At 39.0% G+C, this 16,984-nt stretch overlaps 1 protein-coding gene across 3 annotated transcripts in view; it reads right to left on the bottom strand.

Annotated features, from left to right (window-relative positions):
- NVL (nuclear VCP like) overlaps nt 1–16,984 on the bottom strand; it is a 90,523-nt gene continuing 73,539 nt past the window's right edge. For all 3 annotated transcript variants that reach the window (XM_070602303.1, XM_070602304.1, XM_070602305.1), the window contains 2 exons: nt 14,197–14,267; nt 1–301 (listed from right to left, as the gene is read on the bottom strand). In XM_070602303.1, the coding sequence (XP_070458404.1) occupies nt 257–301; nt 14,197–14,267 (116 nt within the window). In that variant the 3' untranslated portion in view covers nt 1–256. The remainder of the gene's footprint in view (nt 302–14,196; nt 14,268–16,984) is intronic.

Below are 16,984 nucleotides of genomic sequence, written 5' to 3'. Positions count from 1 at the left end.
TTTTATTTTTAAAAAGTATCATTTATTTTATTTTGCAGTTAAAAAATTTTTCTTTTTCTTAAAGAGGAGGTGGGGTGTTTCCACAGAAGCTTGGCCAGAGGAGAAGATTCTTCGGCTCCGACCCGGCCTCGTTCGCTCGAGGAGAGAGCGGGTGTAGGAGCCCACGGCCACGTCCAGCCGAGGGCGGGCCGCCCGGAGCGCCAGGGCCTCTGCGCCGGCTCCACGCCGGGCTCCTCCGCGGCCGCTGCTGCACGACTCAGCGGCTGAGGGAGCGCTGCACAGCTTCATACATCGCCTGATCCTGACGGGGGGGCGAGGACAGAACAGAGAGCCCGTCACTGTTTGTTAGCGGCTGAATACGTCCCCCAAAATTCGTAGGGTGAAGTCTTAATCCCCAGCACCTCAGAAGGGTGACTGTATTTGGAGACGCCGTCTTTCAAGAGGCAATTACGTTAAAATGAGGTCACTGGGCGGGCTCTAATCCAGTAAGACTGGGGTCCTTATCAGAAGAGGGATCAGGGCACACACACACACACAGAGAAGGCCGTGTGAGGACACGGGGAGAAGACAGTCACCTGCAGAGGCAGAGGCCTCGGAAGAAACCCTGCCAACACCTTGATGTCGGACTGCTAATTTCCAGAACTGCGAGGAAACAAGATTCTGCTGTGTAAGGCCCGGGCTGCGGGGCTTTGTTATGGCCGCCCTCGCAGCCTAACACCCCAAGGGAGCAGAGAAACTGCCAGAGGAACCTCCAGCGCGGCCCTGTCAGTCTCCGTCTGCAGCAACAACGCAGGGCAGGTAGGCCGCCTCCCGTGCCTGCCCCACCTGGCGCGGCCCAGCGTTCGGGCGAGGCATCTGACGCTGCGCAGCGCATCTCACTGCCGCTACCCCGGCATTTCAGGCGCTGGAGCCAGTTCTACTCCTGTGAAATCCTGAAGAAATACTTGCAGCACGTGTTCGTCTTTCTAGCTCTTTAAAATCTTTTTTAAAACTCTGATTTTATTAAATTATTCTTTTGGATAGGTAAAATGTTCACAAGGTTCAAAAATACATAAACAGTCATAAACTGAAAAAAGGCCGTCTCCTACCCGCCCCCCACAGCGATGTCTCCTTTTACATTTTCCTTCCGCACACACAGGCACATACTAATATTCACTATTTTCCCTTGTTTTTTATGTAAATGGTGGCACACATGGACACGATTCCTGCTCTTTTTATTTAATAACACATTTAGGAGGAATTCTTCAGTCTTTCTAGAGTGCTTACATCACAATTCATCACACGGTCACTGAGGGTTTCTGTCTTTAGCTATGACTATACACAGTGCTCTGCAGAATAAGTAACATGCATTTCTGAGGAGAAATTTATGGAAAGCAGCTGCTGGGTCAACTTGTGCTGTGGTGAGGCTGTGGCCCCTCACGGGCCCTCCTGACGGACAGCCACCCCAGCACGTGTGCAAGAGCAACTGTTTTTCCTGGCCAGTGGGGTGCCATCAAGTTTTGAGGTTTTTGCTAACTGACAGGTAAAAAGTAGTATCTTCGCTGCTCTTCTTTCGTTATCAGTAAAGTGAGAGTCTTTCTCCACGTTGAACGAGCCCATTTCCTTTTCTGTGAAGGATCTGCTCGTGTTCTTTGTCCATGTTTTAGGATGTCGGTCTTTTTCTCACCTATTTCTAGCCATTCTTTCCGGGTGCAGGAGATTAGCCCTTTGCGATATGAAGTGCAAATGTTTTCCCTACCTGGTCATTTCTCCTTCAACAAATTGTTTTTAATGGAGGAATCTCTATTCTCATGTATCAGATTCTTTAGGCTTTTCATTTATGGTTGCTGGGTTTTGTGTGAGAGTAGAAAAAGCACTCCTTACTTGACACTATAGAAAAATCTCCCTATTTTCTTCTGGGACTTTTAAGGTTTCAGTTTTTACATTTAAATCCTTGATTCATTTGGAATTTATCCTGGTATACAGTATGAAATATGAGTCCAACTTTAATTTTTGAGATGATTCCCAGTTGTCCCAATATTAATCCCCGAGCAGTCCATCTTTCTGTCAGAGTTATGGGGAAAATGCCATCCTATGTATATTTTATAGAGATTATGTATCATATTAAGGTCCACTCCTGAACTTTCAATTCTGTTCGATTTGTCTGTGAGTCAATTCATGTACCACTATCACCATGTTTTAATTATTGAGGCTTTTGAAAAATAGATTAGTGTTTTTTAGGCTCCACCCCCAGCTTGATCTCCCTTTTGTAGTTTTCCTGGCTGTTCAGGTTTGCTTATTTTTCTATATACACTTTAGATCCCCCTGTCTGGTCCCAAAAACAAAACAAGCAAAAATTAAAATAAAAAACCAAAGAGCAGAGCCATGAAAGTAATTTTGAATGACAACAAGGGGCCTTGGCACTCAAGTTTCTTCTTTGCCTATTGGACTGGGGAAAGTCAAATAAACGAGACTGCCTTGTACAGCCAAAAGAACAGCCAGCAAGCCTGAGCACAGCGTTCTCCAACTCCTAGCACAATCAAAATCAGACGATGGGAGATAAGGAGAAGTGGACCATTTAAAAACCTTTACAGAAATTGCAAGCTGAACTCATGGAAATTAGCAATAATGTGTTCTTTTACACACATAACATTTTTGACTTTTAAAAAGTGAGTTTACGACATTCTATTTTATTCTGACGATAATTCTGCGACAGATAAAGGCAGAACCAATATTACCTCTAACAAACAGAACACTGAAACAGAAAGGAAGGGCAAATCCGCCATTCAGGAGGGAAAAGCATTTCCTGGACTGTACTTAATGTTTACCTTTGGTTTGGAAGATAGATTTTAAAGAAAAATCTCTATAAATTTATTTCAGTGATTTTTCAAGTACCTCTCACACAGTTTTAAAAGTGAACACAAAATAGATATTAGTGAAATGCTGAATTAACTCTGAAACAGGATGAAAGGGTCTCTGTGTCTGAACAGCACTGCTGAATAGTACATGGTAAAGACATTTCAGCATGCTCTGTTTATAACCAGGTTAAAGCAATTCCTTTGTTAGCAGTAAAATAATTTTTTAAGTTATAAAACAATATTCATTATAGAAATATTAGAAAATACAGATCAGCAGAAAAAAATAAAAATTAATCCTTAATTTCCAGAGATAACTACTGTTACTATTTTGGTCTTCCAGACCTTTTAAAATTATTATTTTTAAAATATTTAAATTTTTTGAATAAGTAATAATTCACAATTCAAATTTCAAATAGGATAAAGGCCCTCCAGTCACCCAGTTTCTCTCCCAAACGCAAACGTTATGAGCTTCGTAAGTAATTATTTCCTAATGGCCAGTTAACAAGCCAAACAGGGAAAGCAGTCTCTTTACCTTGATTTTATGCCTTATTTTTTAAAAGATCTTGGTCATCTGCTTTATTTATTATTTACTGAAAATTCATACTAAGCCCATTTCCAAAAGAGAAGTTGTAGCTTCTTATACACTGGGGTAGTTTCCAGAAATCAAATATTTAAAGAATTATGACCACCAAAGATACTAAAAAGAATCCACTAGAATCAAGTAGCATCACTAGGGCATACATGTAGCCTTCCAAGGGCTGTTCCTAAGAGGATAAAAAAACCCCTACGATGTCTGGAATTATAGGTTCAGACACGTTTTTACTCCATTCAGTCACAGGCCTTGGTCCTGTAGGTGATACCTTCTAAGCAAAAGCTACCTGCAGCATCTCTTCACACGAGCGGTGCTGAGTGACCAGGCTGCTGTGTTCTCTAGGTACGCATCCATGGTAGGGCTTACCACACGACTTTAGCTGCTCACAGACTAGGAAGCACGTCTCGCAGGATTCTCCATCTTGTGAGTCCAGCACAGTGCTGCTGTATGTACAGCAGGTACATGATAAATGTCTGTGCCTGGACAGAAGGACGGGATCTCAGGTAACCCATTAACACACACCAGGGGTAAGGGGGACTGACTTGGCAAGTTTTTCTCTCATTAATGTCAATGTGACAGAAACAACCAGACAAGTGGATGAACTGTATAATCCTGAGTGTGAAGAAGAGAATCGAAGTGCCGTCGGTCAGTGTGTGTGAAAAACACCAAGCCAACGAGTTCACAAAACTGAAGAGTTTCTATGGTGTGGCTTTAACAGAGGAAGACAGAGGAAGAAAGAAAAAAATTTATAATTTATGTTTGTGCGAGGTTTCCTTCCTGACAGTGGAACAATGCCATAGTAGGCAGAGTGAAAAGACTACAATTTGAGATAGTAAGTATCTGGGAAAATAATCTCAGGGTCTCAACATTTATTAATAGTTAACTTAGCCTCAGGTCTCTGGTGAGCAGTTAATACTGAAAAAAACCAGACTAGCAAAGTAAGTTATGCTTTCTTGGTCTGTGAAATGACACACATTAGACAAGAGAATTTGGCTTCTTTAAGGGGATAAAATACAAGGGTGACACAGCTGACATGAACATCTCTGAATTTTAAGAAGCAACTGGCAAAAAGAGTCCAATCTTATTTGTTGGTGTAACTGCCAGCCGTTTAAGTCCTCCTGGAGCCACGACGGCACACAGCCTCCCCCTGGAGATCAGGAGGGGTCAGGAGCTTCAGGGGGCCGAACAGATAGGCCAGCGGAGTGGGAGTGAATGAGCACAGGCAGAGACCCAGAGAAGGAACGTTTGCTCATTGTCCTCACCTCCACCCTCCACTAGTTACTGAGGATTTACGGGGTCAGGTGACAGATTTCTGCATCTGGCTCCTCAACTAAACCCTAGAGAGATGTCAATCAATTGCTGGACACCAAATGCACTCTTCATGCTCTTACTGTCCAACCCCAGAGTAAGCATCACGTGGCACCAGGGAGGCAACTGCTCCAAGGAAAGAGTACCAGCCAGTGTGACAGAGTCACCTGGCTTAAGAGGCTAACAGTTCACAACTAGGAAGACAGGTCTGCAGATGCTGGGACAGAACCAGACAACTTTCTTCTTTCTTTGTCCTTTTTAGACATCTCCTCCTGATTTATTTAATGTTAACTCACTTCAAAGTGATTGCTATTTTTGCAGGAATGTCTGAAAGGCTAAAATGTAATAAGTATTCCTTTCACATTTAACAAAATCTAATGATTCTCCTTTAGTGTAAAAAGACGACTCAAAATCCCAACCCTGCCAGTAACAAGTCCATTAACTTGAGTATCAGCATCTCATTTACAGGTTTTCATTCTATGGCTTGAAGTCATCATCTACATAAAAACTATGCTGCCCCTAAGACTCAGCCTGGCCGGAGTATCTCATTTCCTAGTCAGCCACACTGACGGCTTTTGGGATGGGCTCCTGACCTGGGCTGGACCCACCACAGGCCTCCCTGACACTGTCCTGCCAGAGCTATGAGGAGTTCTCTCGCTATGGCGGTCAAGAAGCAGCTGTAGGTCCGGGCCTGCAGGCAGTCATCTTCCCCCAAGAGATAAAGCAATAATGTTTCTGGATCCAGCATGCCCAAGGCCAGCTGTGCTCTGAACATCCTTATTATATGGACCAATGAATTCCTCTTTTTTTCTGCTTATATTAGTTTGAGTTGGATTTCTGTCATTTACAACTAAAAGGGCCCTAATAGTAAAAGTAGAAAGAGGTGGCTTTTAAATGAGCTGGTCAATTTTACATTCAGGAAAGCATCTCAACAAATGCCACGCTTTTCTTTCGGTTACATAATTTTTCTTGTAGTTTGACTTTTGAAATGGATTCTGTATGACTATGCCAACTCCTCTAATTCCAACTGAATTCTCCTAAATCAGGAGGGAGAGGTTCTCGAGCACAGCCTTGAACTGTGAAGGCCCCGAAACAGAACCAGAACCAGAACCAGAAAGAAGGAACTGAGCCCCAGAAAAATATAATACACATTGGTTTCAAATTTACAGGCAAAAAGTAAGCAAAGGTGATAAAACAAAGATTTAATCCTTAATTACTGTAACTACAAGGATGAAAACATGGCCAAATTTAAGAATCAGGTTGAGCTATTTTCAAACTTTGCATGAGACATTAGTAGCTATCTGTAATAAAATGACTTGAGCAATAAATATGGAAGCTTCTAAAAATTACAGCAAGCAAATATAAACAAAGAAGTTTCTAGAAAATTGATCTTTTTAGAGATAAAGAAAATAAAAGAGTGACAAGCGAGAAGCTATCCAAGACCAATATGTAAAAACCAACTGAACTTCTATATACTAGTAACAATTAGAAAACAAAATTTAAAAAAATATTTTACTGATTAAGAGAAAATAGCCTCAATATGTATATCTGATAAAAGACTTCAATCCAAGATAAATTAAGAATCTGTACAAGTTAATAATGAGAGAAGCAACTCAATTTTTTAAGAGCAAAATATGAGGACACAAGATATCCAAATGGCCAATAAGCATACGAAATATGCTCAAATTTTAGTCATCAAGGAAATGCAAATTTAAACAACAATATTCATCCAGTAGAACAGTGAAAATTAAAAGACTCCCAATACTCAAGTGCTGGTTCAAGGAAAAATCCTCAGGAAAAGAACGAAACCAAACAGAGATAAACACTCTACCTGATAAAGAGTACAAACTAATATTCATAAGGATGCTCATTGATCTTGGGAGAAAAATGGATGAATTCAGTGAGAACTTCAACAAAGAAGTGGAAAATATAAAAAAGAACCAATCAGAAATGAAGAATACAATACTGGACATGAAAAGTTCACTAGAGGGAATCAATAGCAGAGGAGATGATGCAGAATAACAGATCAGTGAGCTGGACAAAAGACTAGAGGAATCATCCAACCAGAACAGACAAAAGGAAAAAGAATTAAAAAGAAGGACAACAGTCTAAGGGACCTCTGGGACAAAATCAAGTGCACTAACATCTGTATGGGACACCTATAGTGTCCCAGAATAAGAACAGAGAGACAAAGGGGCAGAGGATCTATTTGAAGAAATAATAGCTGAAAACTTTCCTAACCCAAGGAAGGAAACAGACACCCAGGTACAGGAAGCACAGAGAGCAGCAAACAAGAGAAACCCAGAGAGGCCCACACCAACATACATTGTAATTAAACTGTCAAGAACTAAAGATAAAGAGAGAATCCTAAAAGTTACAAGAGAAAGGCAACAAGTGACATACAAAGGAAACCCCATAAGGCTATCAGATGACTTCTCAGCAGAAACCTTACAGGCTAGAAGAGGGTATCACCATATATTTAAAGTGCTGAAAGGAAAAAATCTATAGCCAAGTATTCTCTACCTGGCAAGGTTATCATTCAGAATGGAAGGACAGATACAGAGTTTCCCAGACAAGCAAAAACCAAAGGAGTATCACCAACCTTACAAAAAATGCTAAAGGGACTTAGCTAAGTGGAAAAGAAAAGACCACAAATAGGAATAAGAAAACTATCAAAAAAACAAAGATAAATAAAATCACTGGTAAAGGCAAATATACAACAAAGGTACCAGATCAACTACCTATGAAGGTCAAAAGACAAAAGTACTAAAATTATCTATTTCCATGATAAGAGGGTAACGGATACACATGCACAAAAAAGAGGTGAGATATGCTATCAAAAACATAAAATGTGGGAGGAGGGGAGTAAAAGAGTAGAGCTTTGAGCAAAAGATCAAACTTAATAGACCATCAACTTAATATAGATCGCTATATATGTAGGTTATTATATATGAACCTCATGGTAATCAAAAACTGGAAACCTATAATAAATACACAAAAAATTAAGAGAAAGGAACCCAAACATAACACTAAAGAAAGCCATCAAACCACAAGGGAAGAGAGCAAGAGAAGAAGAAAGGAACAGAGAAGAACTACTAAACACCCAGAAAAAATAACAAGATGGAAATAAGTACATTCTCATCAATAGCTACTTTAAATGTCAATGGACTAAATGTTCCAATCAAAAGGCACAGGGTGGCTGATTAGATTAAAAAAACAAGACCCAAATATATGCTGCATACAAGAGACACACTTCAGAGCTAAAGACACTCACAAACCAAAAGCGAAGGGATAGAAAAAGATACTCCATGCAAATGGCAAAGGAAAGAAAGCTGGGGTAGAAATATTTTTATCAGACAAAACAGACTTTAAAATAAAAACTGTAACAAGAGAGAAAGAAGGGCTCTGCATAATGATAAAGGGAACAATCCAACAAAAAAATACAACACTTGTGAATATCTATGCACCCAACACAGGACTACCTAAATATATAAAGCAATTATTAATAGACATAAAAGGAGAAATAAACAGTAACACGATAATAGTAAGGGACTTTAACACTCCACTTACACCAATGGATAGATCATCCCTCCAAACAGAAGATCAATAAGGAAACACTGGCCTTAAAAGACACATTAGACGAGATGGACTTAGTAGATACACATAGAACATTCCATCCAAAAACCACAGAATACACATTCTTTTCAAATGCACATGGAACACTCTCCACGACAGATCACATATTAGGCCACAAAACAAATCTCAATAAATTTAAGAAGACTGAAATAATACCAAGCATCTTTTCTGACCACAAAGGTATGAAACTAAAAATCAACTACAGAAGAAAATCGGAAAAGCCACAAATACATGGAGATTAAACAAAATGCTACTGAACAACGACTGGGTCAATGAAGAAAGCAAAGGAGAAATAAAAAAATACCTGGAGACAAATGAAAATGAAAATACAACATGCCAAAATTTGTGGGATATAGCAAAAGTGGTTCTAAGAGGGAAGTTTATAGCAATACAGGCCTACCTCAACAAACAAGAAAATTGTTAAACAAGCAATCTAACAGTGCATCTAACAGAACTGGAAAAAGGAACAAAGCAAGCCCAAAATCAGTAGAAGGAAGGAAAGAATAAAAATCAGAGCAGAAATAAATGAAATAGAGACTTAAAAAAATAGAAAAAAAAATCAATGAAACCAAGAGCTGGTTCCTTGAAAAGATAAAAAAAATTGACAAGCCTTTAGCTAGACTCACCAAGAAAAAGAGACAAGGTTCAAATAAATAGAATCAGAAATGAAAAAGGAGAAATTACAACAGACACCTCAGAAATACAAAAGATTATAAGAGAATACTACGAAAAGCTATATGCCAACAAATTGGATAATCTAGATGAAATGGATACATTCTTAGAATCATACAACCTTCCAAAACTGAATCAAGAAGAAGTAGAGAATTTGAATAGATCAATCAACAGTAAGGAGATCGAAACAGTAATCAAAAATATCCCAAAAAATAAAAGTCCAGGACCAGATGGCTCCCCTGGTGAATTCTACCAAACATTCAAAGAAGACTTAATACCTATCCTTCTCAATCTCTTCCAAAAAACTGAAGAGGAGGGGAAGCTTCCTTACTCATTCTACGAAGCCAACATTACCCTGATGCCAAACCAGACAAGGACAACACAAAAAAAAGAAAATTACAGGCCAGCATCACAGATGAACATCGATGCAAAAATTCTCAACAAAATACTAGCAAATTGAATACAACAATACATTAAAAAGATCATACATCATGATCAAGTGGGATTTGTTCCAGGGATGCAGGGATGGTTCAATATCTGCAAATCAATCACTGTGATACATCACATTAACAAAATGAAGAATAAAAGATCACAAGATCAGGGATGGCCCCATGGCCTACTGGTTAAGTTCAGCGTACTCCACTTTGGAGGCCTGGGTTCAGTTCCCAGGCACGGACCTACACCACTTGTTGGCGGCCATGCTGTGGCAGCAACCCACATGCAAAATAGAGGAAAACTGGCACAAATGTTAACTCTGGTGAATCTTCCTCAAGGGAAAAAAAAAAAAAAGCACATGATCATCTCAAAAGATGCAGAGAAAGCCATTTGACAACATAGAGCATCCATTTATGATGAAACCTTTCAAAAAATGGGTATAGAAGCAAAGTACCTCACCATAATGAAGGCCATATAATGACAAACCCACAGCTAATATACTCAACAGAGAAAAACTGAAAGCTATCCTAAGAACAGGAGGAACCAGACAAAGATGCCCATTGTCACCACTCTTATTTAACATAGCATTGGAAGTCCTAGCCAGAGCGATCAGGCAAGAAAAATAAATAAAATGGATCCAAATTGGAAAGGAAGAAGTGAAACTGTCATTATTCGTAGATGACATGATTTTATATATAGAAAATCCTAAAGAATTCACCAAAAAGCTTTTAGAAATAATAAATGAATATGGTAAAGTTGCAGGATAAAAAATCAAGATACAAAAATCAACTGTGTTTCTATACACTAACAATGAAGTAACAGAAAGAGAAATCAAGAATACAATCCCATTTACAATTGCAACAAAAAGAACCAAATACCTAGGAATAAACTTAACCAGAGAGGTGAAAGCCCTGTACACTGAAAACTAGAAAACAATGTTGAAAGAAATTGAAGAAGACACGAAGAAATGGAAAGATATTCCATACTCCTGGACTGGAAGAATTAACATATTTAAAATGTCCATACTTCCTAATGCAATCTACAGATTCAATGCAATTCCTATCAAAGTTCCAACAACATTTTTCAGAGAAACAGAACAAAGAATCCTAAAATTTATATGGAACAACAAAAGACCCTGGATAGCCAAAGGAACCCTGAGAAAAAAGAACAAAGCTGGAGGTATCACACACTCTGATTTCAAAATATACTACAAAGCTATAGTAACCAAAACAGCATGGTACTGGCACAAAAACAGACAGACAGATCAATGTAACAGAATCGAGAGCCCAGAAATAAACCCACACATCTATAGACAGCTGGTTTTTGAAAAGGGAGCCATGAACATAAAATTGAGAAAGGAAAGTCTCTTCAATAAACGATGTTGGGAAAACTGGACAGCTACACGCAAAAGAAAGTAGAACACTATCTTACACCATACACAAAAATGAATTCAAAATGGATTAAAAGACTTGAAGGTAAGACATAAAACCATAAAACTTCTGGAAGAAAACACAGGCCCTATGCTCTTTGACATTGGTCTTAGCAGCATATTTTCAAGTACCATGTCTGACAGGGCAAGGGAAACAACAGAAAAAATAAACCAATGGGACTACATCAAACTAAAAAGCTTCTACACAGCAAAGGACACCATCAACAAAATGAAAAGACTACCTAACAATCGGGAGAAGATATTTGCAAACTATGTATCTGATAAAGGGTTAATATCCAAAATATTTAAAGAACTCATACATGTCAACAACAAAAAAACCAACAACCCAATTAAAAAATGTGCAAAAGATCTGAACATTTTTCCAAAGGAGATATACAGATAGCCAACAGGCACATGAAAAGATGTTCAGCATCACTAATTATCAGGGAAATGCAAATCAAAACTATAATGAGATATCACCTCATGCCCATCAGAATGGCTATAATTAACAATAACAAGTGTTGGAGAACTTGTGGAGAGACGGGAACTCTCATACACTCCTGGTGGGATTGCAAACTGGTGTAGCCACTACGGAAAACAGTATGGAGAGTCCTCAAAAAATTAAGAATGGAACTACCATATGATCTAGCTATTCCACTGCTGGGTATTTATCCAAAGAACATGAAAACATGAATGTGTAAAGAGATATGTACTCCCATGTTCACTGCGGCATTACTCACAATTGTGTAGACCTGGAAGAAACCCAGGTGCCCACCAAGGGACAAATGGATAAAGATGTGGTACATATATGTAATGGAATACTCGGCCGTTAAGAAACAATGAAATCCAGCCATTTGCGACAACATGGATGGACCTTGAGGGTATTAAGCTGAGTGAAATACGTCAGAGAGAGAAAGCCAAATACTGTATGATCTCACTCATAAGTAGAAGATAAAAACAACAACAAACAATCACACAGAGACAGAGATTAGACTGGTGGTTACCAGAGGGGAAGGGGGGAGCGAGGAGGGTGAAAGAGGTCATTAGGCTCATGTGCGGTGATGGATTGTAATCAGGCTTTGGGTGGTGAACATGATGTAATCTACAAAGGAATCGAAATAGATTATGATGTATACCTGAAATTTATATAATGTTAAAACCAATGTCACCTCAATTAAAAAAAAAAGTGTTAGTGCAGATGGAAAACAGTATAGGTGCTTTGGAAAAAAAGGCTGGCAGTTTCCTATAAAGTTAAATATACACTTACTACATGACCCAGCAATTCCTCTTTTGGTTATTTACTCGAGAAATAAAAACACATGTTCACACAAATCAAAACATGTCCACATCCTTGTTCAGAGCACCTTTATTCATAAAAGCCAAAAACTGGAAACAACCCAAGTGTCTACCAACAGGTGAAAAGATAAGCAAACAGTGGTATACAAATATAACAAAAACTAGTCAGCAAGAGAAAGGAGCAAACCACCGAAAAAGAGAAGAACATGGAGGAATCTCAAGAACAACATGCTGATCAAAAGAGGCCAGACTCAAAGGAGCACAGACTGCATGTTTCTGTTTCCAGAAAGTTATTTTTTCTATTTTTTTTTAGGATGATTAGCCCTGAGCTAACTGCTGCCAATCCTCCCCTTTTTACTGAGGAAGACTGGCCCTGAGCTAACATCCGTCCCCATCTTCCTCCACTTTATTTGTGGGATGCCTGCCACAGCATGGCATGCCAAGCAGTGCCACGTCCGCACCCGGGATCTGAACCGGCGAACCCCGGGCCACCAAAGCGGAATGCGCGAACTTAACTGCTGTGCCACCGGGCGGGCCCTCCATAAAGTTCTAAAACAGGCAGAGTTCGAGGACGGCGACAGAAGTCAGACCAGGGGTCACCTGGAGGTGGTTTGGAAAGGCAGTGACTACAAAGGACACAAGGAACTTTCTCAAGTGATGAAAATACTCCATATCTCGATGGCAGTGCTGGTTACAACTGTCAAACAAAACTGTACACTTAAGTTTGCGCCTTATTTTAAGTTAAACTCCAATTAAAAAAAGTAAGATCAGCGAACGAGCGGCAACGTGGAGCTATGCCAGTAAGTCCTAATTCTTGAAAAGCCTCCCAACTCAGGCTGTAGGTCACAACAGTCTCGGTTAAAAAAACTTTTTAATGATCAAATCTTAGGAGGACACACATCACTAGCCTCTTGTTGATCAGAATGAAAAATGCCAGTAATATTAACTGCAAACCTGTTTCTGATTTTAATTAATGAGACTGTCTTAATCAAAGATGTTCAGTAAAATAAGAACATGTTCTCTAGCATACAAAAACGCCTAAGGGGTCAAGGCAGACTGCTGTTTCCCCAAATACGGGGAAGACTCAGTCCCAGCCCGGCAACTCTTGCTTCGTAACTTGAGCTGAAGAAGAAGGCAGTCACATGCCTAAAGACACCACCAACTAGCCCAAACCCAGCGACTAGTTATTGCACCGAGAAGTGATAAGAGTCTCAACCACCTCAGAACACACAACTGTTTGCATTCTGACTTAGGAGTTTTCAATCACAAGAAATGCTGAGCCTGAAGTGATACAGGGCTAACGATTTAAAGGAAGTTTAAGCAGAGTCAACAAGCTTAAGCAGGTTCCATGGCTAAGGCATACTATACTTCTAGGAGCCTGGAAATAAAAGAGACCCAAGGGAACAAACCCATCACAAGAGTATTCAATTCAGCCACTTCTTAGGGTTGGATGTTTCCCTGCCAACCCTCTTTGCATCACAACAACCTGACTTCACTTAACAGCAACCATTTTAACTTATTACAAACAGAAAACGTCTACACAGCAAGAAGTAAACATGCAAAACCCAGCATTTTATGTAAGGAAAAGCTAGTGTGATTTGTTTGTAACGCTTCTCCAACCTTATGGTGAAGATCTCTTCACTTCCCTGAAACGTATGAGTAAGTCTCTACTGCTTAGTCTGGGTAGTCTAGCTCCAAGATAAGAAACCACTGGTCACAAAGGACTGAGTAGGTCAAATAACACTTGAATTGAGTGAGACTGATTACAAATTCTGAGATTGTGGAACCAGACACAAGAGGTCATATTCTCTGAGTAAGAGTTATTAAGGAGTCCAGTTGGGAGTAACCATGCTTTAGTCTCCTAGGACACGCAAAATTAATATCTCTAAAGAACATTCTTAAAAAGGCAGTTATTTTCTTGTTTTCATGAGTTCATATCTACTGGCCTCAAATCTAGTCTCTTTTCTCTAACATTTAAGAGCATTGCTTACCTTTCTTGATATAGATGATTTTACTTTCTCGAAAGCTTCTTCAAAGTGCTTCTGACCGATCTTGAGCTCACCTGTGAAGTGAATGCGTAAATACACATATCAGTACAGTAGACTAATTGTGATTTATAACTTAGTTCCTCTTAAGAGAGTTCCACAACTTTAAGGGGAACAGAGAGGAAATTAGCAATGACATTGATTGTGTTCTTTTTCAGAACAGTAGTCAAGCCAGATATATTCTGCTCATCAAATTTTTCTTATACAATTTTCATTTTTATTTAATTTACATATATCTGACCATATTTAATTTTATATAAATGCCTAAGTTTTATAAGATCATAAATTTTAGTGCAATTTTTTTTTTTTTTTAGCAATCAAAACACTTTATTTTGGGGCAAGTTATATAAAAAAGTACTTTGTCGTAAAACCATAAAACTCCTTGAGGAAAACATAGGCCGCAAGCTCCTTGACATTGGTCTTGGAGATGATTTTTTGGACGTGACACAAAAAGTAAAGGCAACAAAAATCAAAAATAAACAAGTGGGACTACATCAAACTAAAAAGCTTCTGCACAGGAAAAGAAACCACCAACAAAATGAAACGGCAATCTACCGAATGGGAGGAAATATTTGCAAACCATCTATCTGATAAGGGATTAATATCCAAAATATATAAAGAACTCACAGAACTTAACAGCAAAAAACCCCAAACGATCCAATTAAAACATGGGCAGAGGTTCTGAATAGACATTTTCCCAAAGAAGACATACAGATGGGCAACAGGTACATGAAAAGGTGCTCAACATCACTAATCAACAGGGAAATGCAAATCAAGACCACAATGAGGTATCATCTCACACCTCTTAGAACGGCTATTATCAAAAGAGAAGAAATAACAAGTGTTGGCGAGCACGTGGAGAAAAGGGAAGCCTGGTGCACTGTTAATGGGAATGTAAACTGGTGCAGCCACTATGGAAAACAGTATGGAGGGTCCTCAAAAAATTGAAAACAGAACAACCATATGATCCAGCAATCCCACTTCTGGGTGTTTATCTGAAGGAAATGAAAAGACTAACTTGAAGAGTTATCTGCACCCCCACGTTCACAGCAGCATTATTCACAGTAGCCACCATGTGGAAACAACCTAAGTGTCCATCAATGGGTGAATGGATGAAGAAAACGTGGTGTATACATACAATGGACTACTACTCAGCCATAAAAAAGAAGGAAATCCCGCCATCTGTGACAAAATGGATGGATCTTCAGGGCATTATGCTAAGTGAAATGTCAGACAGAGACACTTTCTGTATGATCTCACTTACATGTGGAATCAAAACAAAACAAAATGAAACAAAACAAAAACTCTAAACTCACAGATACAGAGAACAGACTGGTGGTTACCAGATGTAGGGGGTGAGGGGTGGGTGGGTGAAATGGGTGAAGGTGGTCAACATGTACAAACTTCCAGCTATAAAATAAATAAGTCCTGGGGAGGTAAAGTACAGCATGGCAACCACAGTTAATAATACCGTACTGTATATTTGAAAATTGCTAAGAGAGTAGATCTTAAAAGTTTGCATCACAAGAAAAAAAAAATTTGTAACTTTGTGTGGTGATGGATGTCAAATAGACTTACTGTGGTGATCATTTCACAATATATAAACATATTGAATCAATACGTTGTACATCTGAAACTAATATAATGTATGTCAATTATATCTCAATTTTTAAAAAAGTATTTTGTTCATCTTTAATTATAGAGAAATTCTTATCTTTTTTTAAACCAGTGCATGATGTTTTATTTATTTATCCCCCCCCACCCTACCGAGATGTTATTGACATGTAACATATGAAGTTAAAGGTGCACAATGTGATATGATACATGTATATACTGTGAAATAATTACCAGAATAGGGTTAGTTAATACCTCCACCCCCTCACATAATTACTTTATTTTTTGTGGTGATAACTTTTAGGATCTACTCTCTTAGCAACTTTCAAGTATATAATATGATACTGTTAATTACAGTCACCATGCTGTACATTAGCTCCCCAGACCTCACTCTTCTTATAGCTGGGAGTATGTACACTTTAACCAACATCTCCCCATTTCCCCACCGTCTGCTCATCAAATTTTAATCATGCCACCCAGAGAGACCTATCCCTCACAGACAGACAACCCTTTGCAGGCCCTCTCTGCACTGTTTATCTTAGCTTAACGGTGATGTTCATGAAGAACCAGAATCGTTCTCTTCTGAGATAACTCAAATACATTTAACTGGGAACAGAAAGTACAACTCCAAAGTATTTGTGTGCATACATATAACTAGATGTCATGGAGTTACAGTATCATAACATATAATACATATAGATAATATCACAATACTGGATTAGATTTTTTTATATTAAAAAGGGGGTTCTAATTCTTTATAAACTTAGGTCATTACACAAGCAAGAGAAATCAAGTAACTAATGTTACATAAAGCTTGGTTTAGAACGTTAAGATGACTTACATGATTACAATTTATACATATATATATATTTTTTTTTTTTTGAGGAAGATTAGCCCTGAGCTACCATCTGCAGCCAATCCTCCTCTTTTTGCTGAGGAAGACTGGCCCTGAGCTAACATCCGTGCCCATCCTCTATTTCATGTGGGACACCTGCCACAGCATGGCTTGACGAGTGGTGCCATGTCCGCACCCAGGATCCGAACCAGGAGACCCCAGACCATCAAAGCAGAACATGCGAACTTAACCGCTATGCCACCAGGCCGCCCCCAATTTATACTT

Source organism: Equus przewalskii, chromosome 31 (assembly GCF_037783145.1).
Source record: "Equus przewalskii isolate Varuska chromosome 31, EquPr2, whole genome shotgun sequence".
Classification (NCBI taxonomy): Eukaryota; Metazoa; Chordata; class Mammalia; order Perissodactyla; family Equidae; genus Equus; species Equus przewalskii.
The sequence above is the reverse complement of the archived record's forward strand: the minus strand, read 5'-3'. Positions and strand labels throughout refer to the sequence as shown.